The 22,890-nt window shown below is 30.5% G+C and overlaps 2 protein-coding genes across 2 annotated transcripts; one reads left to right on the top strand and one right to left on the bottom strand.

The window, feature by feature from the left end:
- The first annotated feature begins 3,712 nt into the window (after positions 1–3,712).
- On the top strand, positions 3,713–4,762 carry LOC101498217 (uncharacterized). The gene is made up of 3 exons (XM_004509235.4): positions 3,713–4,068; positions 4,173–4,472; positions 4,566–4,762. Exons 1-3 carry the CDS (start codon positions 3,972–3,974, stop codon positions 4,640–4,642), a joined length of 474 nt encoding a protein of 157 aa, XP_004509292.2. The 5' UTR covers positions 3,713–3,971; the 3' UTR covers positions 4,643–4,762.
- Positions 4,763–5,751: 989 nt separating this feature from the next.
- On the bottom strand, positions 5,752–14,186 carry LOC101497897 (histone-lysine N-methyltransferase SUVR5-like). The gene is made up of 11 exons (XM_004509234.4): positions 13,903–14,186; positions 13,216–13,518; positions 13,025–13,135; positions 12,475–12,585; positions 7,812–10,640; positions 7,403–7,564; positions 7,049–7,165; positions 6,853–6,956; positions 6,630–6,767; positions 6,332–6,419; positions 5,752–6,137 (listed from the first exon to the last, which is right to left on the bottom strand). Exons 1-11 carry the CDS (start codon positions 14,179–14,181, stop codon positions 6,030–6,032), a joined length of 4,350 nt encoding a protein of 1,449 aa, XP_004509291.1. The 5' UTR covers positions 14,182–14,186; the 3' UTR covers positions 5,752–6,029.
- Between the last annotated feature and the right edge of the window lie 8,704 nt (positions 14,187–22,890).

Here is a 22,890-nt window from a genome sequence, read left to right as displayed (position 1 = left end):
TTTTTTTTTTCTAAAAGTAATTAAGAACGAACAAAGAAATAAATCAGGAAATGCTTTTGGATAAATAATTGAGTCATTATAATTTACGCAGCGGAAAAGTTTCTCCAATTATAAATCCAAAACATTTTTACATAAACATCAAATGGTACATGGAACCCATTCAAAGATGATATCAAACTGATAATATTTGTATAAGTACAGTTTTCCAAAACTAAAATACTCCAAACCAAAAAGAAGGACCCCTAGTCCCTATACATCATCCTAATCTGATCATCCTACCAAAAACTATACACCCTGAGTAATCTCCACGCGCCCCGTGAGATCCTCCTAACACAACAGCAGTCAAGCGTTCCCATCTCCATCCCTGTCCGTAGGGTACGAACCAGTAGGGCCGTCCTGACTCTCATCTGAGGGCAAAGCCCAGATTTCCACAATAGTGTAAAGGGTCACCAACCAGAAAATAACAGTTAACACATAGCAATTAAGTTTTTGAATGCTCAAAACAACTTTTTAACTAAGCATGCATCTTAACAGGATTTTCCATGTGCGAAAAGTTCATACAGTACATTGCCAATGAAAATGAAGGTAAAATGCAGTTCTCGATCTCCTAATTAACACATGATAAAACAAAACATGGATAGATTCATGAGCAATTAATCATACAACTAAAAATGAGGATTTTCACTGAGCCAATCGATTGGGCAATCGATTGGGGTGAAGATTTTTAATGAAAACAGAATCCTGGGCTGAATTCAATCGATTGGTAAATCGATTGATTGGTTCCTGAGCCCCTGGTTTCGAGCCAATCGATTTCCTAATCGATTTGGTGAGGGATTCTTAATGAAAACAGAATCCTGGGCTGAATTCAATCGATTGGTAAATCGATTGATTGGTTCCTGAGCCCCTGACTTAAGGCCTAATCGATTGGGCAATCGATTTCTTAACTGATTCCTTTGAAAATTGTTTTCGAAATCGATTGGCTAATCGATTTTGTGAATTGGCCAAGTCCCTGTTTACCCATCCAATCGATTGGGAAATCGATTTCCCTGATCAGTTTTCCAAAAATTCATGAATTAACCTAAGTCATTCCTAATCAAGTTCACCACTTAACACTTAGCAATTTCTACGCGATTACTACGACACACAAAGGTTCGATAACCATCATACTCACACACAATACACAACACATAGCACTTAACACCTTCATCTCAGTTATCACGATAAATCAAAATTCGAATCACTCAATCATAAACTCAAATCAAACATGACTCGCGTGCCAGGCACCCTAATGCAATGCGTATATGCCAAAATGCATGGACTCGGAATTCCAAACCAAAACCCTCCTCGAAGGGCCGTAAATCATAATTGTACCGCCTATCGCAGGCCAAAGTACCAATTACCGAGGTGCCACCTATCACGGGTCAGCACGATTTACTAAAATGCGTAAATCATAAACGTACCACCTATCACGGGTCAGTACAGTTTACCGAGGTGTCACCTATCACGGGTCAACACGATTTACTAAAAGAAAAAGCGGGAATCGTAAATGTACCACCTATCACGGGTCAGTACAGTTACCATGGTGTCACCTATCACGGGTCAACACGATTTACTAAAAGAAAAAGCGGGAATCGTAAACGTACCGCCTATCACAGACCAGTACTGTTTACCTAGGTGCCACCTATCACGGGTCAGCACAATTCACCAAAAATGTAAATCGTAAATGTACCACCTATCACGGGTCAGTACAGTTACCATGGTGTCACCTATCACGGGTCAACACGATTTACTAAAATGTAAATCGCAAACGTACAACCTATCACGGGTCCGTACAGTTTACCAAGGTGTCACCTATCACGGGTCGACACAATTTACCAAATGAAATGCATGAGCATACACAGACTCCATTCACAACAATCGTTAAGCAAATGCAGATATTAAAAGATTCCCCATTTTTAATACCCATTTAACTTAAACGACTTTCAAACAACATTAATTAAATAAGTCATTAAGAGATTCCCCGTTCTTAATACCGATTTAACTTAATGATTTTCAAAACAAAACGTTAAGCAAACAGTCATATTAAGAGATTCCCCATTCTTAATACTCATTTACCGAAACGATTTTCAAAAACGATAGTTAAGTAACCGAGACATTAAGAGATTCCCCATTCTCAACGCCCAGTTAACTTAAGCATTTCCCTCAAATACACATTAAGCAAACCGAGGTATTAAAAGATTCCCCATTTTTAATACTCGTTTAACTCTAATGGTTTTCAAATTCCACAGAAACAAATTCAAACATACTTTCACATTCAAACCATAATTCACAACAACCACACCAATTAACAAACATCAAGTTTCATTTACCCATAATCATACACAATGACATTCAAATTCATTTACCACGAAACATTCATCACTATAAACAAAACCTAACTCTTAGGGTTTTACCCGTAACGCACTAGTTTGGTTTTTCCCCAAATCGACACATTTAACCCTAACAATTTCCTTCCCACACAACTACATATAAGTCCCTAATGCAAGCTAGAAGTTTGGAAGGAGCCCTTACCTCAAAGTTAGCTTTATCGAGAGTTTCCGGTTCCGCGAGAAATTCCGGTAAAATCTCCGCTCGCAACGCCGCTTCCAAATTAGTGCACTAGCACCGTAGCACGGAGGTGAGCAACTTTCCCTTCTATCTCTTCGAGGAATGAGGTTTGGATCTAGGAGAAACGGAGGGGTTTGTGTTTGGATCTCAAAAACCGTTTTTCTTCGTTTTCGACTCAAAGAGGAAGAGTGGAGTTACGAAAACCTTGGTCTAACCCTCACCCAACCTTGGGTCACTAGCTTTGAAGAAAAGGAAGCAACGAAAACGAGAAATGGAGAAGGATGGAATTTTGGTTTCACGGTTGGTTGTCTGAGGAAGGAGATGGAAAATTTGGGTTTTCCTTCCTTTCTATTTCTTTCCTTTGTTTTTCCTTTCTTCCTTTTTCCTTCCTTCCTTTATATACTATTTTCTTTTCCTTTTCCTTCCTTCTAGTTTTCCTTTCTTTTTCCCTCCAAGCAAACATATATATATAAAATAAATATAACTTAACAAATATCTCAAAATCTAGATATTTATTAAATTACCTTTTCACCCGAAACGCCTTAAATTAACCGTAAAGTATTTACCGCAGTTAAATTCAATTTATTTATCGACGAGAAATTCTAATTGGCATCGAAATATCTTTTTGATTATAAAACTCCAAAATATTATTAACTTTGGCTTAAAAGCCTCCGAGCCAAAATCCAAAATATACCAAAAATACATAAAAGGTACTTTAAAATTATGGGTCTTACATTAAGTTTCATCAAAAACTAGTTGGATCACTCTCAGAAACAAGCATATACAAATTTTAAGGCTTGGATTCGTTCGTTATCTTTGAAATCACGTTGATGTGATTGATTTGAGGAATTTATAAAAAAAAATCTTAAAAATCCTAAAATCTCGTTATTTAATATTATTTCAATTATAAATAATAATTAAATCAATAAAAATACACGACAATAAATCAAAAACCTTACACATTATTAAAGTCTACATAACATTGCCACGTGGTCTTTCGTTATCTAAATATATTAAGATTTAACAGCACATATCAAAAGTATTGAAAAAGAATATTATAAAAACTAATACCCGAATAAAAAATTTATACGACCGAAAATGAAAACTTGGAATTTCACAAGACTAAATATATATTAGTCCTTGATTACACAGTTAACTAAACTACAACCTTCCAAACATATTTTTTCAATTTCTCACACACTTTCGCCTTACAACTTTGTTGATCCTAGGAAACGTTGACTATTTATATACTTTAATGCTCTTGTTTTGTTTTATATGGTCTCTGACTTACCATTTGGAAAAGAAAAACCTCTTGCGATCTAGACTCTCATTTGAACTTTGAAGTCTCTTTCAAAAGAAGCAAGATGAGAATGGAAACATCACGAAGGTTATTCAATTTATGTTCTTTACTAATGTCTACACTTTTTGCATACTCAGCCTCTGTTCAATTAAATGACCCTGGTAGTACTTTATAAATCTAATTTATATGAACTTTCTTATTTATATCAATTTTCATCGAGATTTAATTTTTCTAATGTATGCTTTATTTTTCTTATTTTGCATAGATTGGTATTTTTGGTTTCCACTCTATTCATGCGCCTGCCTCATTAATCTCACAAACTTCATCATAACAACCAAACTCAACAAATCAATCGAAAGAATTGTTCTATGGGTTGGAATATTGTTGTGTAGCAAAGTTGTGGTTGAAGATTTTTTATATGAAATAGCTGGGTTTTGGTCATTGGATCTAAGTGAGAGAGTTGTTAGGGAGAAAATAGGAAGCATATTTGTTGTCATATCCATAATCTTGCAGATGGAAGCTGCATCTAATATTCATAAGGATATTTCAAACATTGTAAAATATGGTGAGGTTTTTAAGAGGTTGAAACTTTTTTTTTGTCTGTTAAATTTTAGTTATATCAATTAGTTGAATTAATTGAGTAACTATTTGGATGCAGGGATGGTGATCTTGGTTGTTTTTAGCTACATGTTACCCTTTGTCTTCTTTGTGGTCCTAAAAGGAGAAATTAAGTGATATACAGTTCAAATCCAAAAGATATTAATTTTATTTTTGTATATATTGTTTAATTATAACAAAGTATATTGATACACAACATTAATGTTATTTAATGTGATATTGTAATTTTCTATTAAACTTGCTGCTGAACACAACAAATTGTAAATCATAAGATGGATTACCAAAAGGCGACTACTCAAAATCTACTTTTTTTTTTTTTTAATCTAATTTGAAACTTTTTATTCACACTCTAAAACCGCTAGAGGTGTTTCTTAGAAAACCGGCAGAAGAAGTTGTACTTGTTGATAAATAAAATTTTGGTAGGGTATGATCACATTCTATGTTCCGTTATTAAGCTGTGTCTGAAACAACAACTACACTTGGCACGTGACTCCAATTTTTAGCACCTACAACCCACAATGACTCCAAAATCAATCATGTTTTATCACCAAATGGTGGTGGTATTATTGAAAACAGTAAACTCCAAGCAAATATCAAAAGTTCCCATTTTGAAATCACCTCTCTGGCAATAATTTAGTCAACTATCACATAAGTGTGTAACAAGTTCCACAAAGTAAATATGCAACAAACTAAGGACCAGTTTGGATAAGAAACTTGATTAAACACATTCAATATAAATATTGTAGAGAGTTTAATTAAATTAGTAGTATTCATAAACTATGATATTTACTATGAATACGATCGACACAACCATTTTTCTAGGTGTACTGCACTTAGTTTACCAAAACCAAAATAGATAAAAACTTTTACCAAACACGGCACTTAGTTTACACATTTACATTTCTCCAACCTAAAGCACCGACAGAGATATACTAAACATGGCATTAACACTAACATCAACACATCGATGCGTTAATAATTTTAGAAAAATGGAAGTAACTGAATATAACTACTACATGTATTAGTGTGGATAACCAATACCAAGTACGTCTTCAATCTAACATATCGGTGTTACATAACCTGCAATATATAAACTGAAGACAAGAAAATGAGAAGAAAAACAATTGCCAACCCTAACAACAAGGCCATTCCCTGATTATTAGATAAAGACATACACTTATGTGGAATAAAATTAGAGAATAAAGCAATTTAAATGTACCAAACAAGCAATCCTTATCAATTAAATCTGATCAAGGTTGTCAGAAACAGCTGAAAAATCATACTTGGCTTCACAAAGGTTGTCTGCTTCAATGAAAAGTTTGACATGTTTCAATGTTACACACGCATAAAAGCGCGCTAAGCTAAAAATAAAAATGATCAAACTGTTCAATGTTGCACATGCATTATTTTCATATTGGTTAGTTTAAATGTTGATCAAATAACTTATTCCATCAAATGTGCAGTCTGGAAAATACTATTACAACAGAAAGAATGTCGAGGTTCTCTAGTACAGGCGTCCGCGACACTTCGAAGATCCACAAAGACAAGGCGATCCTTCTCCGGGTACAAGCTCATAGTGATAATTGTATGTCAACTCTTCACCCAAAGCAATCTGTTAACAAGAAACAAAGTGAAATCTAATCTAGTATAAAATATTATCAAATAGCGGCATAGTAACACTATATCGTAGCAGAATTTTAACTATTGTATTTTGCAATATGTGATTGACAACATTGAATCTAATCCATGCAGTGCCTGAGCATTAGTAAGCTTATTGATGTCAACTATATAGAAGAGAGTACTGACATCTCGACTCGCATAAAGACCGATATGTGAGCGCTCACAATCCATGCTCTCTACAAGAACTTGGTAATTGACAAGATTGGGTGAACAGCTGCAATAACAATAAGAGAAAATCAGCAGGCATTTAGTAAGTTTTTGGCAATAATATCTTATGATTAATTTTATCAAAACCATCCTTTCTCAAAGGATGTGATAGTAATAAAGTCCTAATCATGTTACCATGTAAAAAATGAACAAATTGCGCCATGTTATTTTGTTTTATCAAACAACACAAGTACTTCTGCATTAAATCTATGCTTACCTGTTATTGATGAACCTAGACACATTTCCATATGTAGTAGAATCGATGACATATCGAGCTTGTTCTCCGATCAATCTACCGATATCATTAACATGAGCATCAATGTCATACAAATAACTGCAATGTTCTTTTCCATATCTGGTATTGACACAGACCAAATCAGTAAAAGAAAGAAAAAACATTGACCAACTAAAACAAACTACATCTTGAAACAAATGTAAACCTTTCGCATCTTTTCAGTGCCTCTTGCTCTCCTATAACTTCTCCAATGAACTCGCACACAAATGTGCCGTGCGGAATAGCCTCGCCAGCCCTTACAGCCCATCCCTGTGAATCAGATAACAACAAAAGTTAACTTAACAAAGTACATACAAAGTTTTTGAGTTGTTTCGAATTTATCGAAGAGGAACAGTCACCACCTTTTTCTCTGTTTTAAAGACTTCCAATTTAACCTGAACTCCATTCTGCAATATTCGGTTTGGACAGGTTTTATCGCATTTGCACATGTGGTTACATTCGTACACAAGATAACCTTCCTGTAGTTTTGTAGAGTAATATACAGCATTGGACAAAATTATTTATAAATTAGTAATACATAAATAGAAAACAAAATGAAGACATAACATGTAAAATAAAAAATAAGCAGGAAGGGATAATGTGTTTAGGATTTTAGCATACTCTTGGTATGTTGTTACCAAACAATGCCTAACATATTCAGAACAGATCAGAATATTAGATATATTGGAAGCTTAAAATTAATGGAAATATTTTACCTCCAATATGATTCGACCATTTTCATTGTATGGGAACCTTCCACGCATCGGTTTCCCGAATATGTCTTTTGCATCATCATAATCATTATCAAAAAGATATATGTGATCACACGTTTCATGACAGCAGGTCGAAGATGAGCAAGAGCATCTCAGATGCAGACTCTGCTAATAAAAGAATACGTTAATAGGTTAAATATCATAAAAAACAATATAAAATTGTTTCTTAATAGTAATCTATAGCTTCAATTCAAAAACAAAATGTTAAAAGTGTATGTTTGTAAGTTCTTGATGATAGAATTTGGTCCAACTTAGCTCCTTACTAACCACATATATATAGAAGCTATTGTATGAAAAAATAAGTGAAATACAAGAAGTTGGATCAAAGAAAAATTAAGTGAAAGTTAAATACCTGAGAATAAAGAGTGAGTGATCGATCAAGCATCGGTTTCGTAACATAGGTGAAGCTCTCCCAAGGCATAGAAAGACTTACATCTTGCTCAAAAAGAGAATTAAGAATTTCTTGATCTAATACACAAATTACTGGAGTTGATTCCTTCCCAAAGCTTATGTCATCGCATAATACTATATCATTTTGCAGTGAACCAAATTTTAAAGTGTGCATATTTACGATGCAGTGAAACTCGTTTTTCTCCAACTCATTGATTGCAATATCCGATATATTTACAGAATTTTGCATCATCTGGTCATTAGAAGGTAATGCTAACCGAGGGATCAGATTTTCATCGTTCGATGCATTACAACCTCTTAGACAAATAAACTCTTTCTGATGCCAATTCACTTGAATACCATTCTCACTGCAAAGTTTTGCAGCCCTCGCATAGAAACTTTCAGGGAATGTTCCAAAATTTTCCTCTAGTGAGGCTTTAAGATTGACTTTGCAGCATGAAGAGCGAGCAATTGATAAAATATCAATATTGTTCGGCCGAGGTTTAATCTTATGAATCTCAGAAAGCAAAATCTTTACAATTAGTGAGTATTTACAGTCTTCTGGGTGACCGATATTTTCTGTCTCGTTTACATGAGGCTGCGTGGATGTTTCCCCTACCTCAAGTAACCTTGTTTCCTTATTTTTTCTCTTCAAATTCGCATTAGCCCTATTCCTGATCCCCCTATATGATGCTTCTGACAAACCTTTTTTAAATTTAGGATGGCTGATTCGGCCCGATTTCAATCGGTGAGCATAATGACGGACTTCTCTCCTTGCCAAGCGCCTGCTAGCTAAATTGCGATCCATATGAGTAGCTTGATGATGGCGACCGAGATCAGGTAGTAAATTAAATTTCATCCCACAAAACCTGCAGCAAAACTTCCGCAAACTGTCCTGATTCTCAGAATTGTTATTGTCCAAAGGAGCTTCATTTCCCTGCTCAATGAGTTCGAGAGAATCATCACTGGTAGACAAAGTTTGCCGCTCGGGACTAGGATGAGCTTTCGATGGCTTAAATTCAACAGGATGGGCTGACACAACATGCAACAATAATTCCTCCATATTTCCAAAATGACCACCACAAGGAATACATAGGAAAAGCAAGCATTGTTCAACAAACTCGACACGGTGTCTTTCCTTAACATGTGATTCCAGTAGTTTCTTGTTGGCAAAGGAATCCAAACAAATTGCACAAGCATAACCTCTGAATAGCCACTCTGCTTCCTTTTTATGATTTTCCATCCAATGGTTACAAAGTGTTTGATCATCAGAAAATTCTGCAAAGCAGATCTTACACTTGATCGCATTATCATTCATTGAGGCCGAACGAAGGCGAGATAGTCCTTCCATGAGCGAGGTTGCATTCACGTCGCCATCGAATCCCCAAGTCAATTTAATCCTCTCCTTTTCACTATGAACCAACTTATAAAAAAAGTCTCCAACACTAGTCTCTTTTGAGGCTTCAGCCAAAGCCCATTGGAATCGAGCTTCGTTAGATTCGAGGTTTTTTTGTGACAAAATGCTTCTGAATAGTTTGTAAAAAATCATGCACGCTTTATGCAGATGCACCTTTTGCTCCAGAGAGGAACAGCCAGTTAAGTTATCAGTGAACACTTCATTTGATATTATCCTACTCTTCCCATTTGTTGCATTCTTAAGCCAGTTTGGTAAGTGCTTTTCGCAGTATAAGGAATACCATTTTGGTGCTTCAAAACAAGAATCTTCATTACCATTACCATAGTGAGGAGAGCCTATACATTGAAGAGCCTCCATTACATGATAATCATTTCCAGACAGCATGAGCAACTCACCTAAGTTGTTTCTTCCGGAGAAAGAATCATCATCGTCGGACACCGAATCAATTTGCAATGGACTTCCATCATTTACCAACACATTGTCTTTGCAGATCAAACCATTTGAACCACTGCAACTTTCATCAATTTTCCTCTTCAGTGTATTATGGCTTGAATTTGAGGTCTCGTTTTGGTGTTTCTTACAGAACAAGAAACCGGGAAGTGAATGATGCTTACATCTAGTACCGGCAATAGTTGTACCACTACATATTGGAGTAACAATTGTAACAGGTCTTTCAGTTTTTCTCGAACCGCCTAAAACCCGCTCCGAGAAATGCACACAACAGTATATATCACCACCAACTACAGGTCTTACGCACTGTCTTCCCTTGGCTTCGATATACGCTTGACATTGTGCATTCTTATTACCAGATTCTACAAATTTTGGAACAGCCATTTCATCACCACCAACAACCGGTCTCACGTCCGGCCTTCCCGTCACTTCGATATGTGCTTGACATTGTTGATTCTCGGTACCAGATTCTACAACATTTTGAACAGGAATTTCCTCCATAGGCCTTGATTCTGTTCCATTGCTTAGCATGATCTCAGAATATGTCGGCTCAACTACGATTTCCTTCCAATGAGTGTTCAAATTACCAGGTATATCAGTTAACACAGGTACCTCCACAATATCTTCCAGTTCAGAATTAACAGCTGCTAATGCACTCAATGAGTCAACCATTGAAGGAAGTGTATCTGCACGACGAACTGTGAGTTTAGGCCTTTTTCGGCAAACCTGAAGGCTTACTTGGTGCAAACCATTAGAAGCATCCTGCTGCATCATGTCCTTGTTCCTAGAAAAGGATGGAAATATGGAAAACCATTTCATTACATCATTCTTCCATGCTTTCCACTCAGAACCTAATTTTGGTTGTGCCAGTGCAGCATCCCAGAGATTGTTGACATCATTCCACAAAATTGAAACATACAATTCCTGAACAAGAAAATAAGAAATGAATCAACCAATTCCAGAGATTGTCTAACAAGGCTTTTGTTTGAGATATAAACCAATGCAGTGTTGTCAAATGGCAGTGATAGCGACAATATAGCGTCATATTGCATAGCAAATTTTGATAAATCCTCTATGAAAACCGCGGAAATAGTAACCACTATTCCAGTTTCTACTAGCTGATGTAGCAGCAATGGCGGAAAAAGAATATTTTACTATTTTTAAAAATTATATAATTGAAGAATCTGCATGTGTACCAAATAGAAAAACTGAACACTCCGTGAGTATTACTCATATTCCCCATAGTAATACATAAACCTTTCAATATATAAGATATGCACTGCCTCCATTCCCCTTTTTATTTGTATAAAGAGTGCCTTTTATATAAATAATTGACTTAATTCAACTGCTATGCGGCCTCCTCTATTTGCCTGCAACGTTATCTGCTATTTCACGTAGCAGATTTTTGGGATTTTGCTATTTTTAACAATCTGATATTGATAACACTAGTTAAAGATTAAAAATATCCAGATCCTTAACCTAATATATCTTCAAGTTTTAAGAGAATCGGTTTTTTGACCAACTTTAAATAAGCTAAAAACCGATAAATTACCAATGTTATCAATGGTGAATGGGGGATACACGGTAAGCCAAAAATCCTTCATATAAACATGGCATTACCATTGGGACTATTGCAAAAACATGACAGATATTATAGGTATTGCGACCTATGGTGGCTGGCACAAAAATTGTCATGCTATAGCGCTATAGCGGAAATTTGACAACATTGGATATTTTATAATTGGAAAATAAAATAAATGGAAATATGTCATGCATTCCTTAATAAGAGAGAGACAATCCATTTTCATCAGAAATGGAGCATAAGGATGGCTCACTAAATTAATTTTGCTTTATATCTATGGGAGGTAATACTAAATTTTAGATCCTAACAAATAATGATAAAAAGTACTTACATAAAAATTCTTAGAAAACAGCCATGTATGAGGTTCTAGGTATCATCTAGATCTGTTTGCTTGGATGCTCTTTCATAAAATGCACTTGATGAAATAAGTAGAACTAGTGCATACAAGGGTGTAGATGAACTGAGTTTTCCGTGACCTATTCGAATTCGACTCGTTAAAAATTCGATCAAACTCATTTGTATAAATAAACAAACAAACTCACATTTAAGGTTGGGCTCGATTAATTAGATGATCCAAGTCCAAGTCTTATAAACTTGACGTTAACGCGTAGTGAATTTTGTTTATATATATATATATGCAAAAGGTTGGACTCGATTAATTAAATGAGCCGAGCTCAAGTCTTATAGACTTAACGTTGACGTCTCGTGAACAACTTGTTTATATATATATATATATATAAAAGATTGATTATTTAAGATGACAAAGTTATCATTGCAATTCCTATATAAACAATAGTTTCATAGTCAACTTATTTTAATAAAAAAGTTGAGATTTTTTTTACACAATAAATTTCTTATTTTATGGAGTATTAAGAAAATGAAGTGATAAATACGATAAACTGACCAAGCCTAAGCTTTACCCTTTTTAACAAGCCCAAATTCAAGCTTTTAGTTAAACTGGTTTATAAAAATGAGTCAAGCTCAAGCCACCCTTTGCTTCGCAAGTCATTCTCAAGTTAAACTCGTTTACACCCCAAGTCATATTTTTCTTATGTTTATTATCCCCACTATGAATAAAAAGTTGTCGCCATTGATGATCATGCAAACATCAATAAAAGTCCTTGTTTTCTCAATTCATGAATTATCTACCAAAATTAAAAATAAAATAAAAAATACCTCCTTCAGCAGCTCTACTAATATAGCACTATTTGCATTCTTGCATCGTTCAGCCCAAGACTTATACGAATACAGTATCCAATCAGCCTTTATGTAGTTCTGCAATATGCTCTGTATAGAAGAAAAAAATGTTATACTACTTCAGTCACCTAATAAGGAATAATAAAAAATATTAACTGCAAAATATGATAATAGTGTTTATGTAATGAAAATACTAGCAGGTATGAAAATTTAAAACTACTATATAGCCAAAAAAAAGACTTGAAAAATATGTAATAAAATCAAAAACTCATTTGATAAATTTTGTCAATAACTTATCATAAAAAATAGCACTTTGTTCAAATTGTACCATGCAACTATTCAAATTCCGTTAAACTATAGTGTGCTACAGTAGCTTTTTAATCACGTATCAATTACACTATTTTGTATACGACCCCAAGAAAAAAGATAGCTACACAGTTCAAACATACTAACATTCAACAAAGTTAAGGAACAAAAAATATAAATAAACATTCTACTCTATAAACTATAATCTGGAATTGGAATTTACATTTTGCAGGCTTTGAAGCATTCTTCCAAGATCTGAATAACCATGACAATGAGAAGCCTCCATAGCAAACTGCTTCCAAACCATCACATCGCGAGCTGTTTCGACCAAAGCCTATAATTGTTTGATAGTGTAAACAATCTTTACAAGAATAGGGAATGAAGAAGAGGAAATATAACCACCAACACACATACATTAGAATGAAACTGATCAACAATGCTCAGCATGTCGACAGCTAGCTTTTGCATTTGAAAGCGTCGTGCAATAGTCAAGTCTTTTACCATTTGCAATCCTTCCTCATGAGTTTTGTATGGTATAGGCTGAGGAAACTTATCAATTGATTCAACATTAAGTATATCAGCCCAAGACAAATCCCTTGTGTCTAAAGAAAAAATCAGAACATATTTCATCTGGTCAGAACTTGGTTTTGATTTCAAAGCTGATAATGACCAGTCTGCCCTTCCACATTTGATGCCTGCCTGCCATTCCCCTCTCCACTTCAAACAAATAAATAAATACAAAATTAACATCCATTCAATTCTTATTTTCTTTCTAGAGAAAAAACATGTCAATAATACGTAAGTTTATTGAAATTCTGAAGTGTAATTTTTGTCAAAATTAAGGTAACATGCGTTGATGTTGTTAAATTCAATGTGAATCCAAACATACATTATCCTTAACTAAAATTTCATTTTATTTACTTTAAAGATTTTTCATCTTTTTATTAAGTTCAAATGAACAGGTATTTTAGAAATGAAAAAGAAAATGTTTTCATAAAATAAATGGAACTAATTTTTTTAAGTAAATAAATAAAACATTAATCAAAAGTTAGATCAGAAAGTAAAAGACAAAATTTTGAAAACACACACACATATATATACCTTGAACCACACTGCCGTAGGCTCATCCTTCGCCAACCATTTGAAAAATGACACTCTATTGTTGTTTGGTGATTCACTTTCAATCATTTCCACAGTTGAGGGAGTGTTCTCAGATGTTAAACCAGGTTCATTCATTTTATCATCTTCAAATACTAAGTATTCCTTATTTTGAACACAAATAAGTTCTCCAGAGTATGCATAAGCTGTTCCTTGATTTGGCTTATTAGAACAATCTGATTCCTCAGCATTTTCAACACCAGAGTAAGGAAGCAATACCATGATTACTACAATCTAACCACTGTTTCATCAAAAGTCATTCCATGAAAAAAAAGGTTTGATATGTAGTGTTTATTAGATAGTAATTAATTAATAATAAAAGAGGCTGAAAATAAAATGGAAATGACATAAAAACATCACATATTCATGTGATTTCGTAATTGTTTAAATTAATAATTTCAAAAAATCATTGATGTTAATCAATGAATTAAATGTGTTGTGCCCATGTAAGAAAACTTCAAATGTTAAAAGAAACACTATGTATAATACATTTTTCATGTCAAAAACATTTAACGTCATGTTAGTTATCATTTTAATATCGAGTTCAAGCTTCATAAGTTCATAACTAGCTTGCACAATGAAATTAGTTATTCTTAGATTTCAAAGAACTTTTATTACTAAATAACATAAAACAATCAAATTGATTAGCTAAAGAGAATGATCAAATTCAAATCATCTATGAAACAATAACACAAACATGGACAAGACACTTAAACATAAACATTAATAATAATTTATAGAATATAAGTAATTGAATATAATTATACATACGTGTTGGAGATTGACATATATCGGACCGAGACCTTTCAACTTTAAATGTCATTTATACATATAAAAAATTACATATTTCCCCACCATATGCAAGAAGAGAATATATATCAATGGTAAACAAAATAATCTATTCATAAAGAATTTCTCCTTTTCCTTGAGTTTTCTCTCAATTTATTAGGGAATTGAAAAAGCAGGAATCAGCAAATTAGAAATATCTCGGTTGAGATTACCATATTTAACTCCTAATTCAATCTATTCTACAACCATCCATATATTTTTTTGTTTAATGCCCCAGTGAGAGTAAACCACTAAAATATTTATTTCGTGATAAACGTCAATAACAATTTAGGCATCATTTGAAAATAAAAATAAAATAATTATTCTTACAATTTCGAAAGAAAAAAAAAAACTCTATCTAACTTCATAATAAATATTTATTACTGCGGCAAATCGAATCATTAGATACATTTCCAAAATATAACGAATTTCTCTCTCTGCATCTCCTCCCAACAAATCTCAATATAGCTTAGTGCGTGTTTGGAAAATGGTTTTTCTATGGTTTAGAGTGTTTAATCTATCAATTGTTAAATTAATCTAATAATTAAGAATTTGTTGGAGAAACTACATAAGATCAGTTACAAATGGGATATCAAATAGTACCATTTGAACCATGGCTAGAAAATTATTTACCTTTAAAGTCTTAAACGAATTATTGATATTTTAGGTTAAAATTTGTGAATCAATAGATTCTCCTCCAAAACAAATCCAACTAAATAGGGAAACAGTAAAAATTGTGACTAATTAATATTTAGTAATTTAATAACTGTTCATGGGTAAGTAAATCGCACCCCAAAACCCAAATCTTACTCCTCTTTAAGAATCAAATTATTTTAAAAACCATAATGAAAAAAATTCAATCCTTTTTTTTTGTTCTAATAAAATTCAACCTTTACTTTTTATACATTCAAAACAGCACAAAAACTCAGCGTGATTGAAAATCTCTTAATTATCGTGCTCAAACTATCAAAATGATAAACCCTAATTAAATCAACAAAATTTAAAATCGAACAAATTAGATCTGATTCTGAAAAATTGTTTAAAAACAATTAAAGAAACAAGTAATTAGATAAACATAATATTGGGTATCAATTAATATCATCGAGACATGAGAACAATCTTAACAAAAATTAAGATATTGTTCTTCTTGTAACCCTAGTTACTACCACGTCTTTTTTATTGACCTATAATATTTTTTTATTATAAGCATAAAGGAAATTTGTTCACCATTAAATGGAATAGAAATTGAGAGCCAAAATAATGTTACATAATTAAGATGGACATTGGCTAAGCAAAATTTAAGAGAATATATGGAACAAGAAAAGAGAGAAGTTGTAAATAATATACCTTAAAAAGATGAGGTGGAAAATTTATGCAGAGAGAGAAGATGAATCGGGGTCCATGGGGATGGATGGTGACTGAAGTGGATGGATCAAATTCTTGTATTTTATTTTATTTTATAAGTACGCTTTCAAATTCACTCTGCCTCACTCACTTGGCTAATGCTTGTAATGAATATATATATATATATATTTATATTTATGAAATTCATGTTTTAATATAAAATATAACAATTACCAATATGTTAATAAATAAATAAACAAGAAGAAATAATAACCTAGTAGTGCTTCTGTGTTTTGGGGAAAAAAGAGGGGAAGATGAGGTCATGTCCCGTGCCCAAATTGAAGGCTTTATTTTATTTTATTTATTTTTCTATTTTAAAAAGGTTTGTTTTGGGAAGACGTTAGATTTCGTTTAGACGCGGAAATGAAAAATAAAAGGTGATATTTCAGCATCAACATAAACAAAAAAAGAAGAATCATGTAAATAAAAGTTGATAGAAAGGTCATAGACAGGTAATTAATGGAAATAAAAATTGATAAATATTATATATGTATTTTTAATAAATAGAATAGAATCATGTATGTAAAGATAAATTAATTTATATATAAAAAAGTTTATATTATTAATAAATTACAATTTATTCATTTATATAATAATATAACTATGGAAATAGTTAGATATAATTAAAATTAAATATTTTTTAATGATTTATATATAATATATTAATTTTAAAAATATATATATTCAATTTACTAAAGAAAATACATATTAATTAAATTTTTTTAGGTAGATATATTAATTATTTTATAGTTATATTTTAATATAGTAGACTAATGGCCAGAAAATAAGTTTCAATACGCTTATAGCTTTTATTTCAATAATAATGTCGCCTATTTTTCTATTAAAAAAAGATAAACATTATTATTATTATTATTATTATTATTATTATTATTATTATTATTATTATTATTATTATTATTATTATTATTATTATTGACAAAATAATACTGTTTTTTAGCTATAGATCCTTGTTAAGAATAATTTTTTTATCATTCTTTTCTTTGAGTAAAAATGATAAAGAGAGTTTATTGGTTGTTATTTTTTTTCTTATAGGTTTTTTCTCATGGGATAATTATATTCAAAGTGCGTCGAGTAATAGGTACTTCTTTCAATGTAAATTCGAATTCATTGCGTTGTGGTTGATTTTATTCTTAATGTTGATTATGTTATATGATTTAATTTATATATATTATGATATATTAATTGTAATCATCGAAATATTTTTAAAGTTATATATTATTGATTGTGATGTATTAATAATATAAAAAAAATATTACATTAATTGTATATGATAATTAAATTTTTATATTTTATTAAATAAAAATATAAGATAATGAAAGTTTTAGAATAACAATTAATAAAATTGACTATTTAGAAGTGTGCGTAACAATGACAAACTTACTCCCATAAATACAGCCATATTTTATTGATTGGCTTTTTGCAAATAAAATTGTGTTGCAAACTATCCATATAATGAAAATTTATTTTCTGTGTATTATCTCTACTCTAGTCTCAATTATAAAAAAAAAAAAAAAAAAAAAAAAAAAAAAAAAAAAAAAAAACTAAAAACATATCAAAACCAATTATTTTATTTATTACTATTATTTTTAGAATATTTTTACAAATATATCCTCATAAAAAATGTGAGACATTAAATACATCCATTAATATAAAAAAAGACAAAAATTAAATAAAAGTAAAAAACTATTTTAAGTAATTAATACTTCTTAAAATTTGTGTATTTTTATTATAAATACATAGACCAAAAAATCTCCAAATTTTTTCTTATAAACAATAAATTTTTTTATCAAAAGACTTTAAATTTACAAAAATTGGCAACAAAAAAAAAAGTATCATCGTATAAAGTCATTTTACATATATATTCAATAAGATAAGTTTTGCTTATAAGAAAATAATTTTTGACTGTCATGCTCTTTGATTTAAATCTTTTAAGCAAATTTTTTTTTTCCAATTTAAGTTACAGAAATTAGATTTAGTTTTTTAAATTTTTTTCATTTCAATTTTGTCTTTCTGATTTTTTTTCATTTTAATTTTTTCAGTCACTTAAGTTACTAATGTTAAATATTTTAGTCTATTAAATTATAAAAATATTTTGATTAAATTATAAAAATATTTTGATCCCTTAAATACAAACTTTAGACATCAATAGATGGGATGGAACAAAAAAAAACAAAAAATATTTAAGAAACCAAATCAATCGACTAAAATGGAATGGAAAAAAATTAAAAGACCGTAGTAAAATATGAAATTAAAATCCACAAGTCATGACTCAATTGTCAATATTGTTAGATTAAAAGTCATATCATGAATTCGTAGTTGTATGAATTAATTAGGATAATATTTATCATTTTTTTTAAGACAAAAAATGTTAAAACAACTTAAAAATAACAAAATTATACTAATTTGGCTTAAAATATACTAAGTTGTATGAAAATCCATGTAAAATTAGTTATTTTCTATATATATATATATATATATATAAAAACAGAAACAATAACTACAAAAAAAAAAGAAATAACTATCAGAAAAAAAATAACTACCTTATCAAAAAAATTTACCAAAAATCAACATTTTAAATCCGACTTAACTGGTATTTTGTACGAACTAATAGATCATGCCAAATATTTTTTGTTGAGTTGAAACACAACCAAAAACTTACTTTCTCCTGCTTGTAAAGTATTGTTGTACGAGGACTTAGGATTAAAGAACATACTCAATTCTGCTCCATCAAATGTTATTTTCTTAAGATTTTGGAATCATGTAAACTATTTGAAAAGATAAAGCTGCACAATTTAATCACAATTTAATCGATCAAATTTGCAACAAAATAAATATATCTATGGTAATTAGAGATGGGAATAGGTTAGGCTGTCTATCAGAGAGAGACCTATGGTCTGGTCTACTTAGGCATGGCAACGGGACGGAGCGGGGGCGGATTTCGCCTCCTCCACACCCGCACCCGACTAATTGAGGAAAACCTGCACCCGCCCCCGTTTCATAGCGGGTGTAAAATTTAAGCATTCATCCCCGCCCGCACCTGCACCCACTCAAATATATAAAATTATAAATTTAAAAATCATATTTATTATAATAAAATAATAATTATTAAATAATAATAAAATTAAAAATATTTTATATAAAGATAAAATTATAATTTTTAATATTTTAAAAAATATTAAATATATTAAATAAGTATTTGTATATAAAATTAAAAAATTACAATAATAATACTTGCAGGGCGGGTTCGGGTGCGGGGGCGGGGTGGATATCACTACCCCCAAACCCGCCCCCGCCCCCGAATTTTAATGTCGGGGAAAATCCGCACCCGCACCCAATTAAAGCGGGCTTGGGTGGGTACCCGCGAGTGCGAATTTTATTGCCATCCCTAGGTCTACTTATGGTCTGACCTATTTAATAAAAGGACTGGACTCAAACTATTTTTAAAGTCTATTTATTTAAATAGGTCAGACTCATGCTTATAAAAAAACATATTAAGCCTGACAGACCGACCTATATATATTTTATTATTTATTAATGTTATTTTTTATTATTATATCAATAATTATATTTTCTATTTTAAATTCTATCAATTAGACAACACTCAGTAGTCATTCCATATTCGGTAGTCGTTTCATATTTGGTAGTTGTTTCATATTCGGTAGTCATTCAATTAGTCAATCACATTAGTCAATCACTCTCTAGTCGTTCCATATTTGTTTGAGATAATAATGGGTGCGTTTATTTCAAAAAAAAATATATTATTTAAAATCAAAAATTAACTTTTAGGGTTTAAATGATATTTATTTGAGATTTTTTTTAAAAAAATTATTTTGTTAGAAAAATTATTTTTTGTTTAATATATATGGATATGTGAATTTAAATGATATGTACATTGATATTGGTATGTAGAGATGTGATATGACTAGAACATTTAAATGTTTTAATGTGAATAAAGTTTTTAAATAGGCTTTCAGACTAGATTCAAAGTCTGACCTGTTCTGGCATATTCTCACCCCTAATGATAATGTATTTGCTCTAAAATGACTTTGCCTTTTGAATGTAAGGTACTGTTCATTAAAATTTTGATAATATTTTACATTTATTTTTAAAAATTATTTTGATATCATAATATCTATCTAAGTAACCAACATTGCACGACAATTTGTGCAATTGCACAAGTACCAATAAATAGGGTCAATAAATCAAAAGATATATTTCACATGTCAGTTAATTAAAAGATAAATTCATAATTAATTATTACAGTGTTTTTTAATATCTTTTTATTTTGTTTAGATAAAATAATAAAGAAATTCATACATAAATAATATTGACATTTATTAATTGAACTAAGATTTACGAATATCTTTTAAATTTATAAAAATGTGAGAAAAGTATAATAGACGAATTATAATTAACTAAACAGTTATACACATCACAAATATTTGATACACATTTATTAGATAAAAAATGATCATTTATTAGCAATTAGTTAATAAGGAAATGTATATTTATTTATAGTTTATATCTTGAATAATTTATAGACAAAGTGTAAAAGAAATTATAATAAATTAATTATAATTTGTAACATAAGACAAATGTTATTTATTTTTAATATGTTTTATATACTTTTATATTTTATAATTTATTATGGTTACCACATAGTCAAATAGAGTTATCAATAAAGCCTCAAACCTCAAAGTCCTCTTAAAAAAAGTTCTTGTCAAGCCCTCAATATTAAGGCTGTATTAAAATATTTTTTTTAAAGCTCCATCTTATTATTTTATTATTTTTTGTAAGTTTAAGAGAGGGAATTCATAGGCCCAATATTTTGTTAATTTTAAGATTTTTTTAAAAAATATTTTTAAAATTTATTTTTCTCAAAAAATATTGAAAACAACTTAATGGACCAAATTGTTTAGCGTTTATAAATTAAGAGAGCAAAGTGAAATGAACAAAATACAATATATTAAAGTAGAATCTAAAAATAATTTATGAGACCAAAAGTGGAATTTTGCCTAAAATAATATAGTTTACTAACAATAATTATGTACAAACATATACGAAACAAATATTTACTGCGGATTAATTAGTTAAAAATTTACCTTTCACGTGCTAACTAATTAAAGGGTTAAGAAAATTTGTAGTCCCTATAAAAAATTCTGAACATTTTAGTACTTAAAAATAATTAATTATTTTTTGTTATTTTTGTAATTTTTATTTTATTCTCTATAAAATCAAAAGGAGAACTAAAAATAAATATTTTTTTTAGAGATTAAACTTGAAATGTTATATTTTTGTAGGGACTAAAAGTTTATTTTAATTAAATATATAGCTTGTCTCTTGAATATCTTAGAATCAACATGAAAAGAAAATTAAAAAGAATCAAGAGATGAAGAAAAGATGAATAATTATCATGGATCATTTTGCTAAAAGAAGATCTTTCACAAGTCAATTATACAAAAGATGAATCGTTATTTAATTACCAACATATGTCTTGAATATCTTCTATATAAAACTATGATAAAAGTTACGATAAACTAATTATAATTTATAATACAAACTAAATATAAAGACAAATATTTGTCATTGAAATATAAAAATAAAATTTTTTATTTCAAACTTCAGTGAGACATGTAGGGAACGTTGATTGCATCATTTAATTTTTTTTTTCCCCAATAAATTCATTGCAATATTTATCACACATTGTCTTTTGGATTAAATCACTCAACTTTCAAATTTAAGGCTATTTCCAAAACATTTAATACTCAGTTGAATTTAATTAATCTTTTGTTATTATATTTATTTGATAGTTAATATTATTTATAAAAGTTAATATTTGTTGGTATTTTGAGTATTATATGAACTCATTTATCTCCATATATTTTGAATATATCTATGACAAAAATTTGATCTCATTATTTCCATATATTTTTCACTATATTTTACATATTAATCTAATTGCATAACTTCATACATAAACAATTGCATACTACAACATCAACAATCACTACTCAACATACTATTAAATAAACTCTACGAATCAACTCGTATCCGCGAGGATACACTAATAATTATTGATACATACAAAAATACAAAATAAATATTTATCACTTATAAATATAAAAATATAAAACAAATATGTGTCTTATATATAAAACAACTTTTTTTAACAATATGAAGTAAGATACTTATAGGATAACAATAACATATCATTCGTGCGATAACACATGTTTCTTGTTGGTTTGAGTGATAGAAAGTAAATGTACTCGATGAGTCATACAAATGGACGAAAAATCATCTCATGCACTTTAGCATTTCCTCTACTAAAACCCATCTTCTATGTGCTTCTTCCTATGGTTGTCCAAGCCTCCCTAGTCAATCACGATGAAGAAAGATAACCATCTCATCGATCACAAGCAATCACCCTCATTGTGTCGTCCTCTCTTCGCACCGTGTTGTAGATGCCAAATCTATGAACAACCCACACTAATTAGCTATTCCTCCACATGAAAGTCACTCCTTGTGGTCGTACTTGTCATTCTAAGGCTATGGAAAAATGTAGCTAGCAAGGTTTTAAATAGCAATCACGGCTGCATTCATACTCAGGTTAAACATATAATGATTTATGTCGTTAAAGTTGTGTGTTACAAATGTAATATATTAATGATGTAATGGAAA

The sequence above is a fragment of the Cicer arietinum genome, chromosome 7 (assembly GCF_000331145.2).
Source record: "Cicer arietinum cultivar CDC Frontier isolate Library 1 chromosome 7, Cicar.CDCFrontier_v2.0, whole genome shotgun sequence".
Taxonomy (NCBI): Eukaryota; Viridiplantae; Streptophyta; class Magnoliopsida; order Fabales; family Fabaceae; genus Cicer; species Cicer arietinum.
Note: the sequence above shows the minus strand (reverse complement) of the source record. Positions and strands in the feature narration are given on the sequence as shown.

What these genes read in the sequence shown, in the direction of transcription:
- LOC101498217 (XM_004509235.4), top strand. Translation starts at nt 3,972, where the DNA reads ATGAGAATGGAAACATCACGAAGGTTATTCAATTTATGTTCTTTACTA. An exon ending in TGTTCAATTAAATGACCCTG is followed by an intron (nt 4,069 to 4,172) that starts GTAGTACTTTAT and finishes TATTTTGCATAG; the next exon opens with ATTGGTATTTTTGGTTTCCA. An exon ending in TTCAAACATTGTAAAATATG is followed by an intron (nt 4,473 to 4,565) that starts GTGAGGTTTTTA and finishes ATTTGGATGCAG; the next exon opens with GGATGGTGATCTTGGTTGTT.
- LOC101497897 (XM_004509234.4), bottom strand. Translation starts at nt 14,181, where the DNA reads ATGGTATTGCTTCCTTACTCTGGTGTTGAAAATGCTGAGGAATCAGAT. An exon ending in CTACGGCAGTGTGGTTCAAG is followed by an intron (nt 13,519 to 13,902) that starts GTATATATATGT and finishes ATTTGTTTGAAG; the next exon opens with TGGAGAGGGGAATGGCAGGC. An exon ending in TCTTTAAAACAGAGAAAAAG is followed by an intron (nt 6,957 to 7,048) that starts GTGGTGACTGTT and finishes TCTGATTCACAG; the next exon opens with GGATGGGCTGTAAGGGCTGG.